Source organism: Schistocerca americana, chromosome 2 (assembly GCF_021461395.2).
Source record: "Schistocerca americana isolate TAMUIC-IGC-003095 chromosome 2, iqSchAmer2.1, whole genome shotgun sequence".
In the NCBI taxonomy this organism is placed as follows: Eukaryota; Metazoa; Arthropoda; class Insecta; order Orthoptera; family Acrididae; genus Schistocerca; species Schistocerca americana.
Genome location: NC_060120.1, coordinates 825,607,239 through 825,621,180, shown reverse-complemented (window position 1 = coordinate 825,621,180; position 13,942 = coordinate 825,607,239). Strand labels below are relative to the sequence as shown.

The following is a 13,942-nucleotide window of genomic DNA, read 5'->3' as shown; positions in this document are numbered from 1 at the left end:
TCAATGTTTTCCTGAAGGGTTTATCATCAGCAATGTCTATGAGGGAGCACACTGGTACACCTAGGAATCTGAATGCAGCAGTTAAGTTAGCAATGGAATTTGAGGAAATTTCTGTTGCAACAGGGGTAAGGGATTGAAAATATGTGTCTGAAGTGAATATAAGGTACTTAAACTGTGGGTTTATGGAGCATTTGCAGGGCCATTTCCAACAGCCACAGAATAAATGGGGTGGTATGAACCATCAGCGGTGTTATGAGAATAACAGTAGGGATGGTGTAAACCAACAGCATTATTATGGAAATAATGGTAGGGATGGTCTGGGGGTAATAAGCACCCGTTAAAAATGTAGTCAATGCTGATCTGTCACAAGGAGTGTCTGTTGTACAAGGCAATCTAATTAAACCATGAACAATGACATTAAGGCTTAATTCGCATGACTATATGTCAGGAGGCACCAGAAAGTCACTATGGGTGAGTGTGGAGCCTGATTTACCAGTTGGTGTGTTGTGTACAGTGGAATTGCTGGAGGATAGTGATTTATTGGGTACAGTGTGTTGTTTAATAAGACAAAGTATTGCATGCATATAGGAAATGAATGGTGGCAAGGTAATACCTGTTAATGCGAATAATTTTGGCACCAGTTAAACTGTTAGAGGGAACATTAGTGGCAATGTCAGAAATTTCGGAAGAGGAAGACTGCTGCACCGAAGGTGTAAGCCACGAAAAGACACAGGATGCCACTAATAAGACAGCATTGCATGACAAGGGTAAGGATTTGACAGGAACAAAGAGGGTACAGATGGAAGAATTGTTGTTTCACTTTCAACACCTGTTCTTGGCTTGCAATGTCTGTGAAGCAACACAGGAGACTTACGGGGAATGAAGCACCGGTGTACCGGAGGCCATACAGAATACCATGGTCTCTGTAGGTGATTTTAGAAGAGTTTATCAATCAGCAATTAACTGAAGTCATAATAGAAGAGAGTAGTAGCCCCTGGAGGGCAGAAATTGTAATCATACCAAGAACGTCTATGGATGGTTCAAGGAAGTATTGATTCTGCTGTGATTAACATTGTTTGAACAGTAAGACACTAACAGATGATTACCCCATTCCACACATAACACAAACTGTTGATAATCTTGGGCAGTGCTCGACAACGGACTTGAGAAGTGGGTACCATCAGCAGATCAAAGACTGCATTTTCAGTACCCCTGGGACATTATCAGTTTAGAACAATGCCATATGGTTTGCAGAAAGCACCTTCGACATGCCAGTGCTTGTTAGACAGAGTGCTGAAGGGATTAAAGCCTTGTCAGTGTTCAGTGTATTTAGACATCATAACTGTTTCTACAAGGGATAAGCACGAGCATAGGCAGCGACTGAGGAAGTGTTCAAGAGGTTGTGAGCTGCACATTTAACAATGTGTGTTGAGAAGTGTCATTTTGCGTTGGAAGAAATAAATTTCTTGAGTCAGTTAATTAGTAAGGGTGGTGTGAGGACTGATCTGAGATTGATACAGGCGGTGCAACATTTTCCAGTACCAGGTACAAGCAAAGCGTTACAGTCCTCCCTAGGCCTTGTGAATTGTTATAGCAAACTTGTGAGGGGATTTATGGATATAACACACCTGCTTACACAATTACTTAGGAAAGGTATCAAATTTGTATGGTCTGAGGAGCTTCAAAATGCATCTGACAAGGTAAAGGAGGTATTGATGTCAAGTCTGGCAATGGTATTCCTGGATTTTCAGAAGGAATTTATATTATCATTGTTTTGAGCTATGAGGTTAAAGGAGAAGAACACCCTATTACTTTTGCCCCCAGACAATTGAATGGAGCCGAGAGGAATTATTCTACTATGGAGAGAGAGATGCTTAGCCTGGTGTACGGAGTAACATGCTTCTGGCATTACCTGTACGGGAGGAAGTTAAAGTAATGACTGCTTATGCTGCTTCGAGGTGGTTACTCAGCTTGAAGGACCCATCCAGTAGCCTGCAAGATGGGCTCCAAAACTCAGTGAATTTCAGCACAAAGTAATCCAAAAACCGAGCTAGAATAGTGGATACACTAAGCAGGAAGGTGGCTGTGATACAAGCACTATGTTGGGAACTTGCTGAGCAGCAAGCATTACGGAGTGCTGATGCTGATGGTCAACATAAGCAGTACAGTAAGCAGAAGCAGTTCAACAAGTATGATGTGTTGTGATGTAAGGAGATGAGGTTGGCACCACAAGTGGTTGTACCAGTGAACCTAAGGGAAGAGGTGCTGAGAGAAATGAATGATCATGTTTTTTCTGACCATGGGGCATGCAGAGCAATGAATCGAAGAGTGATGGAGAAATCTTGGTGGAAAGGAAGGAAAGATAGGCAACATGCAGATCTAAGTCAAAAACAAGTACGGCTGCAGAGGTTGCCAGAAGTGATGGAACCATTCGTTTTGCATTGAATATAATAGACCATTTTCCTCATTATATTGGTATGGTGCCAATGCCAGACCAGCAGGCAGTCACAGCTGCACAACCACTGGTGAATATATGGGTGTTGAAGTCTGGGGTGCCAGAGACAATAAAAATGGATCACTGGACGAACTTCGCATCAGAGCTGATGAACAAGTTGAGTCAGGTGTTGAGACTGAAAAAGTGAAGATCTAGTCTACTTCATCCTCAATCAAATGGCAGGGCAGAGTGGGTTCATTGGACAATTGGGAGGATGTTTAATTATTACGTTAACTCCCACCATACAGATTGGGACACCCATTTATCTACTGCGGTGAGTGCGTATAATTTGAAAGTATGCACCAGCATTGGGTTGTCACCATTCAAGGTGGTGTGTGATAAAAATATGCCACTGCCATTCAATACAATTAAGCAGAAAGGGAGCAGCAACAGTGAGTTAATGTGAGAATTTGTGAGAATGGTGTGAGAAGTTTGGCACTTGAATGTCAAGAAGAGGCAGTCAAGTTTGCAGGAACTATATCTCAATACAAGTTGGGCCAGTGGGTGATGTTGTCAAAGCCATATACTCGAAATGGGGAGACAAAGAAGTTTGTAACATGGCACCACGGCCCATATCAAGTGATTGAAACCATGTTATCTGTGAATTACCAACAAGATCAACAATTGTACATGTCAAATGCTTATGACCATTCAAGGGTGCACAAGACTTAATCACAGGGGATATATTGGTAGAATAAATGAAAAGAGTAAAAAATAAGGAGTGAAGAGAGAGCAACAGGAAGAGCAGGGCCATGTATCTCGTATGCCACATTTGTTAAGGCCAAGGAGGTGGTCAATGCAGTTTATGTTTTCTGTGGTTCGTGCGTGTGTGTGTGTGTGTGTGTGTGTGTGTGTTGTTAAAGTAGAATAAATGTTATCCTTAACTATTGTGTGTGAGATACATCAGACTTCTGGGTTGAGGGGAGATGATAAAGGTCCCTGTTCTCAGGTCGCCATTCTGTGAGTGTGAGGAAGGAAGAATGCTAATTTTGGTGGTGCTGTACTTCTTCACCTGAGGTGGGGTAGGGGTGCTGCAAGATCATCACCTAGTTGGATGAGTTCTGTTTTCCAGCTGTAGGATGTGGTATCATCTAGTCAAAACTGGACATAAAGTTTAGTATTTAATGTAACGGAAATACAAAATGATATAAGGAAGTTGGAAAAGGTATTTTCAGGTTTGCAACAGTCAGCGATCAGTAATGGACTGCTCAGAGAGGGGTCAGAGAAGCACAGGAAGTTACACATAGTGTACATGTGACTGAAGGAGAAGATTAAGGAAATAGTAGGACTAGTACCACATGAACTGTGCAGGAAGAATAGGGGATGGATAGATATATGAGGAAGGTTACTGAGGGAGAGCTACAGCAATGTCAAAGCAGGGTGGTCACCACATTACTTACAAGATCCAAATGGGAGGAAATGCATGCACCACGCAGTTGTTCAGGAGCAATGCAGATGGTTGACCATGTTGAAAGAAGGTGATGGAACCAAAGTAATACTTCCGATGAAGTCTACATTGGGTATACTTGGTGTGCGACAATATAACAGAGGTGGAAAGTTGCTCTGAACAAGGGAAGCTTATGGGAGCTACACAAAGAGATGACTAGGCAACACGAGTACCTGTGGGTTTGAGACCACCTCAGGGCAGCTGTGTCCCACACTAAGTCCACCCTGTGGGACTTGGCAGGGGCAGTGGGACATGACCCATATATGGCATCTTCCCTTGTCACGAGGGGAGATGCGAGAGAGGCCTGAGTTACCTGGGCATTGCTTTCTACAGCAGAATGCAGTTGCGCACAAGAAAGAGAGCACCACTGATGTCAGAGACTTGATCGACTGACAGCCCATTGGATTGCTGCTGGCCTGATATCGGCACTGCAGGACGCTGATGCATGTACCTCTTTGCAGTGTGGAAGCTAGCAATCCATGGGCCACTGTCGTCCTATAGTACTGGAGTGGTGTGTGTCTGTCTCGCACTGTCAGTGACAAGATGTGTAACTGAAGCCTAATAAAATATTTATCCTGACAACCAATCTGTCACTGAGCCCCAGTAGCCCATCACTCCACTGCTGATCCTACAAAGTGGTGCCTGAAATCGATGTCACCCGAACAGAGTGCTGCCAGTGCATGACAGAGTGGTGCCAACACCCAGCACCCACAAAAGTTTCAATGTCCGAAAGCTTCACCACATAATATACTTATTTTTCTCCAGTCTCACACAGACTTAAAAAGAACCATTTCATTTATGTAACATGGAATGTAGCAATGTTATGAAAAATGTAAATAAATGAGAGCATGCAAAAATTCATCACAGCTAGCATGTTTTTCCTAAAGAAAAGCAAATATACACAGATTACAGAATACTCACCTATGAGAATAGATGTAAAGACAGCCAAAGAGTTGTGAATCGCAACATCTCGAATGTCAACCTGAGTCAGGACATCAACAAAATGGGAAGAATGGTTCGATGAACAACAGAGAGCCATCAGCACACCTTTTGGGAAGCACAAAAACTGATTAAAAATATTTCGAATGTGACCAACCAATAAGTTGTTTGTCAGGTCCACTTAATCATAAATACAAAAATTTGTGTAAAACCAACGAAATCTATTTACCCAGCCATTCAGCAGATAAGGCATTGCAACATGCAGTGAACTCTGCACAAAGCACAGCAATGTCATTAAGCCTGTCACTGTCTGTTTCATTACAGACTGCCACTATTGCGTTACAGACAAAACTGTAGCGGTTTGTTGGTGTTTCAGCCAGCTGGCGAGCCCACTGAGGCTCAATTTTACCTGTTGCACAAAATAAATAATACATTATGATAATGAAACCATACTGTCAATTTTATGTAACAAATAGTAATACAGAAGACATGTTGTAAAATAACAACAGGATAACTAAGTATGAATGATAGAAAATTAATAGAATAGAATAATTTTGAATGCAACAATTATTTGCCATATGGATAAAGAAAACTGCTTCCCAAGCAGCAGCAGGAGGAGGAGGAGGAGGAGGAAGAATAGTAGTAGTAGTAGTAGTAGTAGTAGTAGTAGTAATAGTAGTAGCAGAAGCATAAAAAGGTTTAAAATTGTTAATTTTCATGATGGATACCTCCTCCTGTGAAAAGAGACAAAAGATTTGGAGGAAAACAAGATAGTATGGTACAAGGATACAAGTTATCCAGGAAACAGGATGACTAACTCTACTAATTTCTTTTCCTACAACTTCTCTTTTGCCAGCAGAAAGCTCCTATAGCTCCTGCGTATACAATTTTAAAGCTTTCGATATGTTTCCATCTGTTGAAGACTATGAGAGAATTTGTCTCTCCATATGTCAAATATTTTCATTCCATGATTTATTAGCTTAGATATTAATGCAAATAATTAGTTGTACTTTCAATTTCAGATTCTTCATTAGAACATATTTAAAGAAATCCATTGGCTTTGAAGTATGATGTATCTCGTTCTGGAAACAGCAACATGGTGGCAACTGCCCCCTCCTTTGTTCAGATGTAAAAACACTCTTTCTGGGCTGGATGGATGTTCTAGGAACTGTATACTAGCTTCAGTCATAACAAAATTATCACCTTTAACTGAACATATAACTATTTATTAGATTCTCCTTCCCATAGTTGCAGACATTCAAATGGGATTTTAATATGAATGTTTTGTGAAAATACTCTTCTCTACAACTTTTTTAATTGAACTGTTACTACAGGTTGCTTGATGACATAGTACAAATGCAGACTCTGAATCCCAAAATATTGATGTCAATTCTCTGGTCTGCCATTTTTTTTGACATCGCAATTCCTTCTGTTTTTTTGAACTGATTGTTCATAATGCACTCCACTCATTTCAGTATCACTCAACACTCCCTCTGTATTGCTCTGCTCACTCATATGCTGTCACAGGAAATCTCTCTAAACACAGGAGTTCTCCTTTACTGTTCGAATAACATGGTAATGCTTACTCCAATAAGTGAATTATACACATTCTTCCAATATTTTCTACTCATGTAAGTCCACAGTATGACACATAGATCCATCTCCATGAATACCTGCACAGCCACCAACAATAAATTAAACAATATCCAACAGTCTTGATTACAACTGTGATTTCATCTGACAATGATAGCCTGCTGGATGCAATTTATTTACTGAGAGCTTGTTGACACATAGCCACCCTCCTAATTGCACTGGGAAAGGTGCAAAAAAGCTTGTTTTCTTGTTTAAGTATTCAGTATTATTTTGATTTTGGAGGTTTTTAATCTCTGTACTGCCAACATGATTACTTCCATTCTATGTGTTCCTCACTTATATGCTCATACCACTTGCACCAGTATCATCATAAAGTATGTGTCAGGATTCAAAACAATTTTACAGCTATAGATCCACACAGAACTTCATTGAAAAAGTTGGTAAAAGTATTCCACATTTTATTCTACATGAGAATTCCTACTTTTTCATGAAACACCCACTCTGGTCTATATTATTTTTCTTGGAGTTAAAATTTCAAGAGTTCTCTACTTAACCTCTTAAAAGTCTTATTTCCTGCAATCTTTTTCACTCGTTTGTCAAATGAAAGGAATCGGTGTTTATGTGACCCAATTAATCAGGGTTATTACAATCTTTAATTGCAGTAGGTGGCTCCACATTACATCTGATATACATTTCAAGATTTTCAGTTCAGCATTAATTGCTTGTGTGGTTTAGTAGTTAATGTCACTGACTACTAATCCAGAGGTTTCAGGTTCAGTTCTTGATGAGCACTTCATTCTTTTTCTGGGGCAGGGCAATTTGGAAAGTGATTTTCTTAACCTGATATAGTCAAATAAGAGGCTGCTATTTACCAGACTTCATTTCCCACTCTTCAGAAAGTCACATATTTGTTCACACATATTTAGCTCCTGGAATGTGAGTTCAATAAGTAATTTTACATCTGTAACCATATATCACTATGATACTATGATACTACTTTCAGAAAGTGACAGAATTGCTATTTAGTAATAAAAACAAAATAAGCAAAAGATTTGTATTGTTGTTTGATGCCACATGAAAGTTACCTCCTCTGCGTGGATTACTGAGCACTTCCACCATAAACTGTGTGTTGCAGACAATCATTGTGCTTGGTGTTGATGGTTGAAGTGATGAATACAATGCCTGGCGAATTTTTGGATATGCATTGCCGAATGGTTCCACACTATGAGGTTTTGACTTTAGTAGGCTGCAAGTTGAGTACAGGTCATACAAATGTGCTAAGACACATCGTTCTGCTGATGAACAATCTCCTGGATTCGTAACATGTTTAACAATGCGGCATAGACCTTCAAATACTGCTGTTGTCTGTTCTGGAAATACTAAAAAATAAAAAAATAAATAAAAAATAAAACTAAATTACGAGATTTTGCACAAATAATCTATTTAAATATACAACATTAACAGGGAAATACAACTACCAGAAATAACGTGTTCAAAGTAGAAAGCATTATATTAACCTACAAAGACCTAATCTAAGGCTAGAGATTTTAGTACAAAAACAACAATTTAAATCAGAACTTATGTTCCATGTTGTTTCACAGCGATAAATATGGGTATAACATCTTCATCATTCTGTGCTTACTGTCATTCTCCAACAGGAGTGCTGCAAGCACAAAGTACTATCACAGCAGTGGGTGCTCCATATTCCACAAACAAAAAAATAGCAAAGGCCTTCAAAGATTGTTGATGATCTTCAAAATACCAAACACAATTTCAATTGTGTAATTGAATGGTGATATACTGACCAGTTCAATGGACCACTGAATCACATTTTCACTGATTTACTCCGCAAAAATCCAAACTGTCATTTCTTCATGACATGTAAGTCCGTCATAAACAAGTTTTTTCTAGTTTTCTTGCCCAGTACACCAATTAAGCAAATGATTAATACAATTTGGGAAGTGCGTGTGATTGCATGGTCCCATCTTTAATATTATCAATGACATAGTTATGATTTTCTGAAGTTATGCTCACATCATTCAGAGCAACTTTGGATTGTCCTCCCAACCTAAACAACAGCCTTAACAATCATTGTCCACTCCTCATCTCTTTATCACACTGGATATTGTAATACTTTGTAGCCCGATCCGCTTTGGACAAAAGGTTCCAGTTAAGCTACATCCTGTTATTATGAGACTTTCCTGAAAGACATCCTGAAAACTACAGAAGACAGACAGGTATGATTAAAAGTGTTGTGCTTTTGTTCTGGAAGGGGTGTCTCATTTAAAGACTGACTGACAGCTAAGAGGGGGTCACCAGGCTCAGATTGGGCGCAGCTGAGCACCCCACAAACCAAAATCAGCTCACCACCAGGCTCATGGACCTCAGATGCTTGAGCAGGGACACTTAAAGGCCTTCTGCCTTCTCTTTACGAATAAACAGACCTGTTGTTAAGTCGCAGCTCTCTTCATGGCTCAGCTTACTGAGAAATGCTTGGAGGCATTCTTAGTGGTTTTCTCATCAAAATTTGGCATGTAAGCTGCTAAGGAACTGCCCATGAACCGTGGTAGGCATCGCAGCAGGAAATGGGTGAGAATGCCACACGAAATACTGTGATCCATGCTGGCCACTGTCCAAGGACTTTTCAAAGCACAAAGCAAGATCAGAGAGGTTGGCACCCTGTAAAAAAGACCAACAGGGGGAGTTTCTCAGTGTCAATCATTCATTTAGGGGGAAGGGAGGGGGGGGGGGAAGATGGGGGGAGGGAGGGGGGGAAGATGGGAGGAGGGGGGGATGACGGCACTGCAAATTAGGCCCATCAGTAGCAAAATAAAAAGACAATACAATGGGAAATTACATGCCCTGAAAGGTAATGGTGAGGGAAAGAAGAATGAAACTGCTGGAATCTGTTTTCTGATCTTTCTGATGAACATTCTGAGCTCTTTCAGAGAATATTATCAAATTATTCAAGTTTTCATTCTGAGTTATTTTTATTCTAGCCACTCCAAGTTAACTTGGAGCTTTTCACAGATGATTCTGAGTTCATTTGGATTCGTTATTTGACAACTTAGAGAGATACTTTCAGGAGATGTTCATGCAAGGTCATGCTAAGTGATGGGCTTGCTTCTTTGTTCTGACTTTACATTCTTGAGATATGTCTACTTGCCTTCTACTTAGTTTTGAGACCTCGATTCCTGCATTCATCCCAATATCTATTGTCACTTTGTGACAGACTCAGTTTTCATTCCATGTTGAATGGTCTTTCTGTCAGTCTTTTGTTTGAGTATACATGTATTTGTCTGTGTTCCCACCATCCAATTCCCCCTTCTTTGGCCACTGCCCCTGCAGTCTAATTACTGCAGACAACAGATGCCAGATGTGTATTTGTGAAAACCCACTTGATATCGAGATTAGTGAACACACCGTTGTCATAGCGGGACTAAATACCGATAACCCTCAAATCCTCCAAAAAGAAACAAAAAATATACCTATTCTACAAAGCATATAAAAATTTGCTTGACGCGCATTCTTGAGAGACAGTCTCCACTCCTTCCAAATTAACAATGTAAATGTAGACCAGATATGGCTTCTATTCAAAGAAATAGTATTGGCAGCAATTCAGAGATTTATACCAAATAAATTAACGAATGATGGAGCTGATCGCTTTGGTACACAAAACAGGTTAGAACATTGTTGCAGAAACAACGAAATAGCATACCAAACTGAAATGAATGCAAAATCCCCAAGATTGGCAATCTTTAACAGAAGCTCAAAGTTTAGCACAGACCATAATGTGAGATGCTTACAACAGTTTCCACAATAAAACTCTGTCTCGAAACCTGACAAAAAATCCAGAGAGATTCTGGTCATATGTAAAATATGTTAGCAGCAAGACACAATCAGTGTCTTCTCTGTGTGATAGCAATGGAAATACTATCAATGACAGTGCTGCTAAGAAAACAAAGAAAATATTGCAGATTTGAATCAAGAACAGCTACCAATGTGAGTAACTTAGAAGTATACACCCTCGGAGTAGCGAAGCAACTTAAATCACTTAATAAAAGCAAGTCTTCCAGTCCAGAGTGTATACCAATCACATTCCTTTCAGAGTGTGCTGATGCAGTAGCCCCATACTTAGCAATCATATACAACTGATCGCTTGACAAAAGATTTGTACCCGAAGACTGGAAAGTTGGCCAGGTCACACCCATATTCAAGAAAGGCAATAGGAGCAAGCCACTAAATTACAAGCCCATATCATTAACACTGATATGCAGCAGGAGTTACATCAAAGAGAATGGTCTATTGACATGTAGACAACACGGATTTAGGAAAGATCGTTCTTGTGAAACACAACTAGTTCTGTACTCACATGAAGTGTTGTGTGTTATTGACATGGGGTTTCAAATTGAATCTGTATTTCTAGATTTCCAGAAGGCTTTTGACACTGTACCTCACAAGTGGCTTGTAATCAAATTGCATGCTTATGGAATATCGTCTAAGTTATGCAAAAGGATTCATGATTTCCTGTCAGAGAGGTCACAGTTCACAGTAACTGGTGGAAAGTCATCAAGTAAAACAGAAGTGATTTCTGGCATTCCCAAAAGTAATATTATAGGCCCTCTGTTGTTCCTTACCTATATAAATGATTTAGGAGACAATCTGAGCAGCCGTTATAGGTTGTTTGCAGATGATGCTGACATTTATCGTCTAGTAAAGTCATCACAGGATCAAAACAAATTGCAAAACAATTTATAAAGCATATCAGTATGGTGCGAAAATTGGCAATTGACCCTAAATAATGAAAAGTGGGAGATCCATTAAACTTCAGTTACACAATAAATCAATCAATTCTAAAGACCGTAAATTCAACTAAATGCCTAGGAATTACAATTATGAACAACTTAAAGTGGAAAGAACACACTGAAAATTTTATGGGGAAGACAAACGTAAGACTGATTTATTGGCAGAACACTTACATGATGCAACAGTTCTACTAAAGAGACTGCCTATACTACGATTGTCCATCCTCTTTTGGAGTACTGCTGTGTGGTGTGGGATCCTTACCAGATAGGGTTAATGGAGAACATCAAAAAAGTTCAAAGAAGAGCAGCATGTTTTGTATTATCACGAAATTGGGGTGAGAGTGCCACAGAAATGATACAGGATTTGGAGTGGACATAATTAAAACAAGGCATTTCTCATTGTGGGGAGATCTTCTCATGAAATTTCAATCACCAACTTTCTCCTCTGAATCCGAAAATATTTTGTTGATGCCAACTGACATATCGAGAAACAATCATCATAATGGAATAAGGTAAATTAGAGCTTGCACGGAAAGAAATTTGTGTTCATTTTTTTCTGCGCGCTGTATGAGAGTGGAACAATAGAGAATTATTGTGAAGGTGATTTGATTAACCTTCTCCCAGGCACTTAAGTGTTATTTGCAGAATATCCATGTAGACATAGATGTAGATGAATAAATGTCAGAGCACTAAAAACTATATTTTGTTTGTTTCAACCCCATAAAAAAGCTAATGGTGACACGCCCTTGACTTGGTACAGAGTGACAATCTCAAGTAGAGTTTCCAAACTGTAATTCCTGTTTTTACTAATGGAAACCTTTGTGCATTTTAAACATTAAATAAGACAGATTTTGAATGTGACAGGTACTTTGCAACTGATTGCATAACCATTCTAGTACGTAAGTTGTTTTATTTGTATCCTATCATGATTCTGGGATAAATTATGGTGTACAAAATCATGTCATCTTGCCCAGTTGACTACATCTCAGCACTTTTTTATTGCTCACTCACGACTTTGAAATTGTTCCTTACTGATGATGAAGAGCTGTTGAGAAGTATGTCTTTACTTACACAAAAGGCAAGAATGGTAACGACGCAATACTCCAACAACATACAGGCTGAGTGAAGTTGTGTAACTCCGAACAAGATTTGAGCCCTTTGCTGCAAGCTGGGATTCCACTTCTGGTAACTCCTTGAGGATCTGAAACAGTAGCATATATACTGTGTAATTATCACACTGAGAAACTGTAGAATTTTGTATGTTACATGTTCTGCATTTGGTATTGCAATACATTTAAAACAATGTGGCTAAAAGATGTATTAGATAGGCTCACTATACCTTAACCTTAAATACTATGGGTTTATGTCAATGTTCTTCACTTCAAATTTATTTAGTTGGCATTTTTTTTTTTTTTTTAGGGGTGGGGGTTGCGAGGGCACAGGGGAAACTGTTATTTGATGTTTTAGTTCAATGTAAATGCAACACAGCTTCTGGAGAATGAAAACTAAAAATGGAACTTGACAATCCAAGAATGTTTTGAAAATGGTTGAGTGTTTACATGGGGGCAGAAATCGATTGTGTAAAGAAAATTCAGCAGCTATGTTTATTTCCAAAATGAATTTAATATTGGCATGATTACCTGAGCAATCATAAGCAGTACTGGAAAATCAATTCACAAAAACCTGGTTTGGGAGTCCTGTGTAAACATAGGAGCTATGTCAAGAATTATGCCCATGTTCAAAGTTGTTTTATTCTTCATCTACTGCTGAATTCTATAACTGTGTGCATCCTTTCCACGTAAATTCATAAGCAAATATTCAGATAGTGAATTTCATATAATAAATGTGACAGACATTGCTTGATGAACTTGGAAACTACTGAACTCACATACAATGGCTTGGAAATATATGATATTTCAACAAAAAAGGAAAATTTGTTGAGCAGGACATGCCTCTACTGTTTGCACTGTGATTGATCTTAATAATATCTAGACAAGTATTGAAGGTGGCTTTGCACTGGGAGCTACAATGTCAGGTGGGTAACGGGCCCCCTCAGTGAAACAATTTAGAGACTGAGGAGGAAGGCCAAACTGTACTTGGTATGTTTGTTGTTTGCTGGGGATTCCCATACAAGATGCAGAAAGCGGACTGCCGACAGCTATAATGTGAACTGTCTTCAAATTGTAGCTCATGTAAGCATGAATAACACTTGCTCCCTGGCTACAGGAGCCAACCTCAGTTTCTTTAGATACTAGCTGAAATGGTGCAGACAGACCCACCACCCCTTTCCCCAGTGAATACGTCATCAGGCATGCACTAGATACAGAAAATGGATATTCAGGTAGCAGAGTATGTGTCGCACATGTCTTTAATTTTTATTTTTATTTCTTTTAATTCAGTCAGAAGAAGTACTGAATTTGCTCTTAAAAACTGTTAGAATCATATTGGAAGAAATGGAAATGGCATCGTTGGCCGGGAGGCCCCTATGCGGGGAAATTTGGTTGCCAAGTGCAAGTCTTATTTCATTCGACGCCACATGGGGCGACTTGTGCGCCATTGATGAGGATGAAATGATGATAAGGACAAAACAACACCCAGTCCCTGAGCAGAGAAAACCTCCAACCTGGCTGGGAATCAAACCCAGGCCCACTCGCATGAGACGCG

General features: G+C 39.4%; 1 protein-coding gene across 1 annotated transcript in view; it reads right to left on the bottom strand.

The window, feature by feature from the left end:
- Positions 1–13,942, bottom strand: part of LOC124595444 (mediator of RNA polymerase II transcription subunit 12) — a 371,808-nt gene that overhangs the window by 205,194 nt on the left and 152,672 nt on the right. Inside the window, exons 19-22 of the mRNA XM_047134188.1 lie at positions 12,350–12,479; positions 7,559–7,852; positions 5,110–5,289; positions 4,863–4,988 (exon numbers count right to left, since the gene is read on the bottom strand). Coding sequence (XP_046990144.1) covers positions 4,863–4,988; positions 5,110–5,289; positions 7,559–7,852; positions 12,350–12,479 — 730 coding nt within the window. The remainder of the gene's footprint in view (positions 1–4,862; positions 4,989–5,109; positions 5,290–7,558; positions 7,853–12,349; positions 12,480–13,942) is intronic.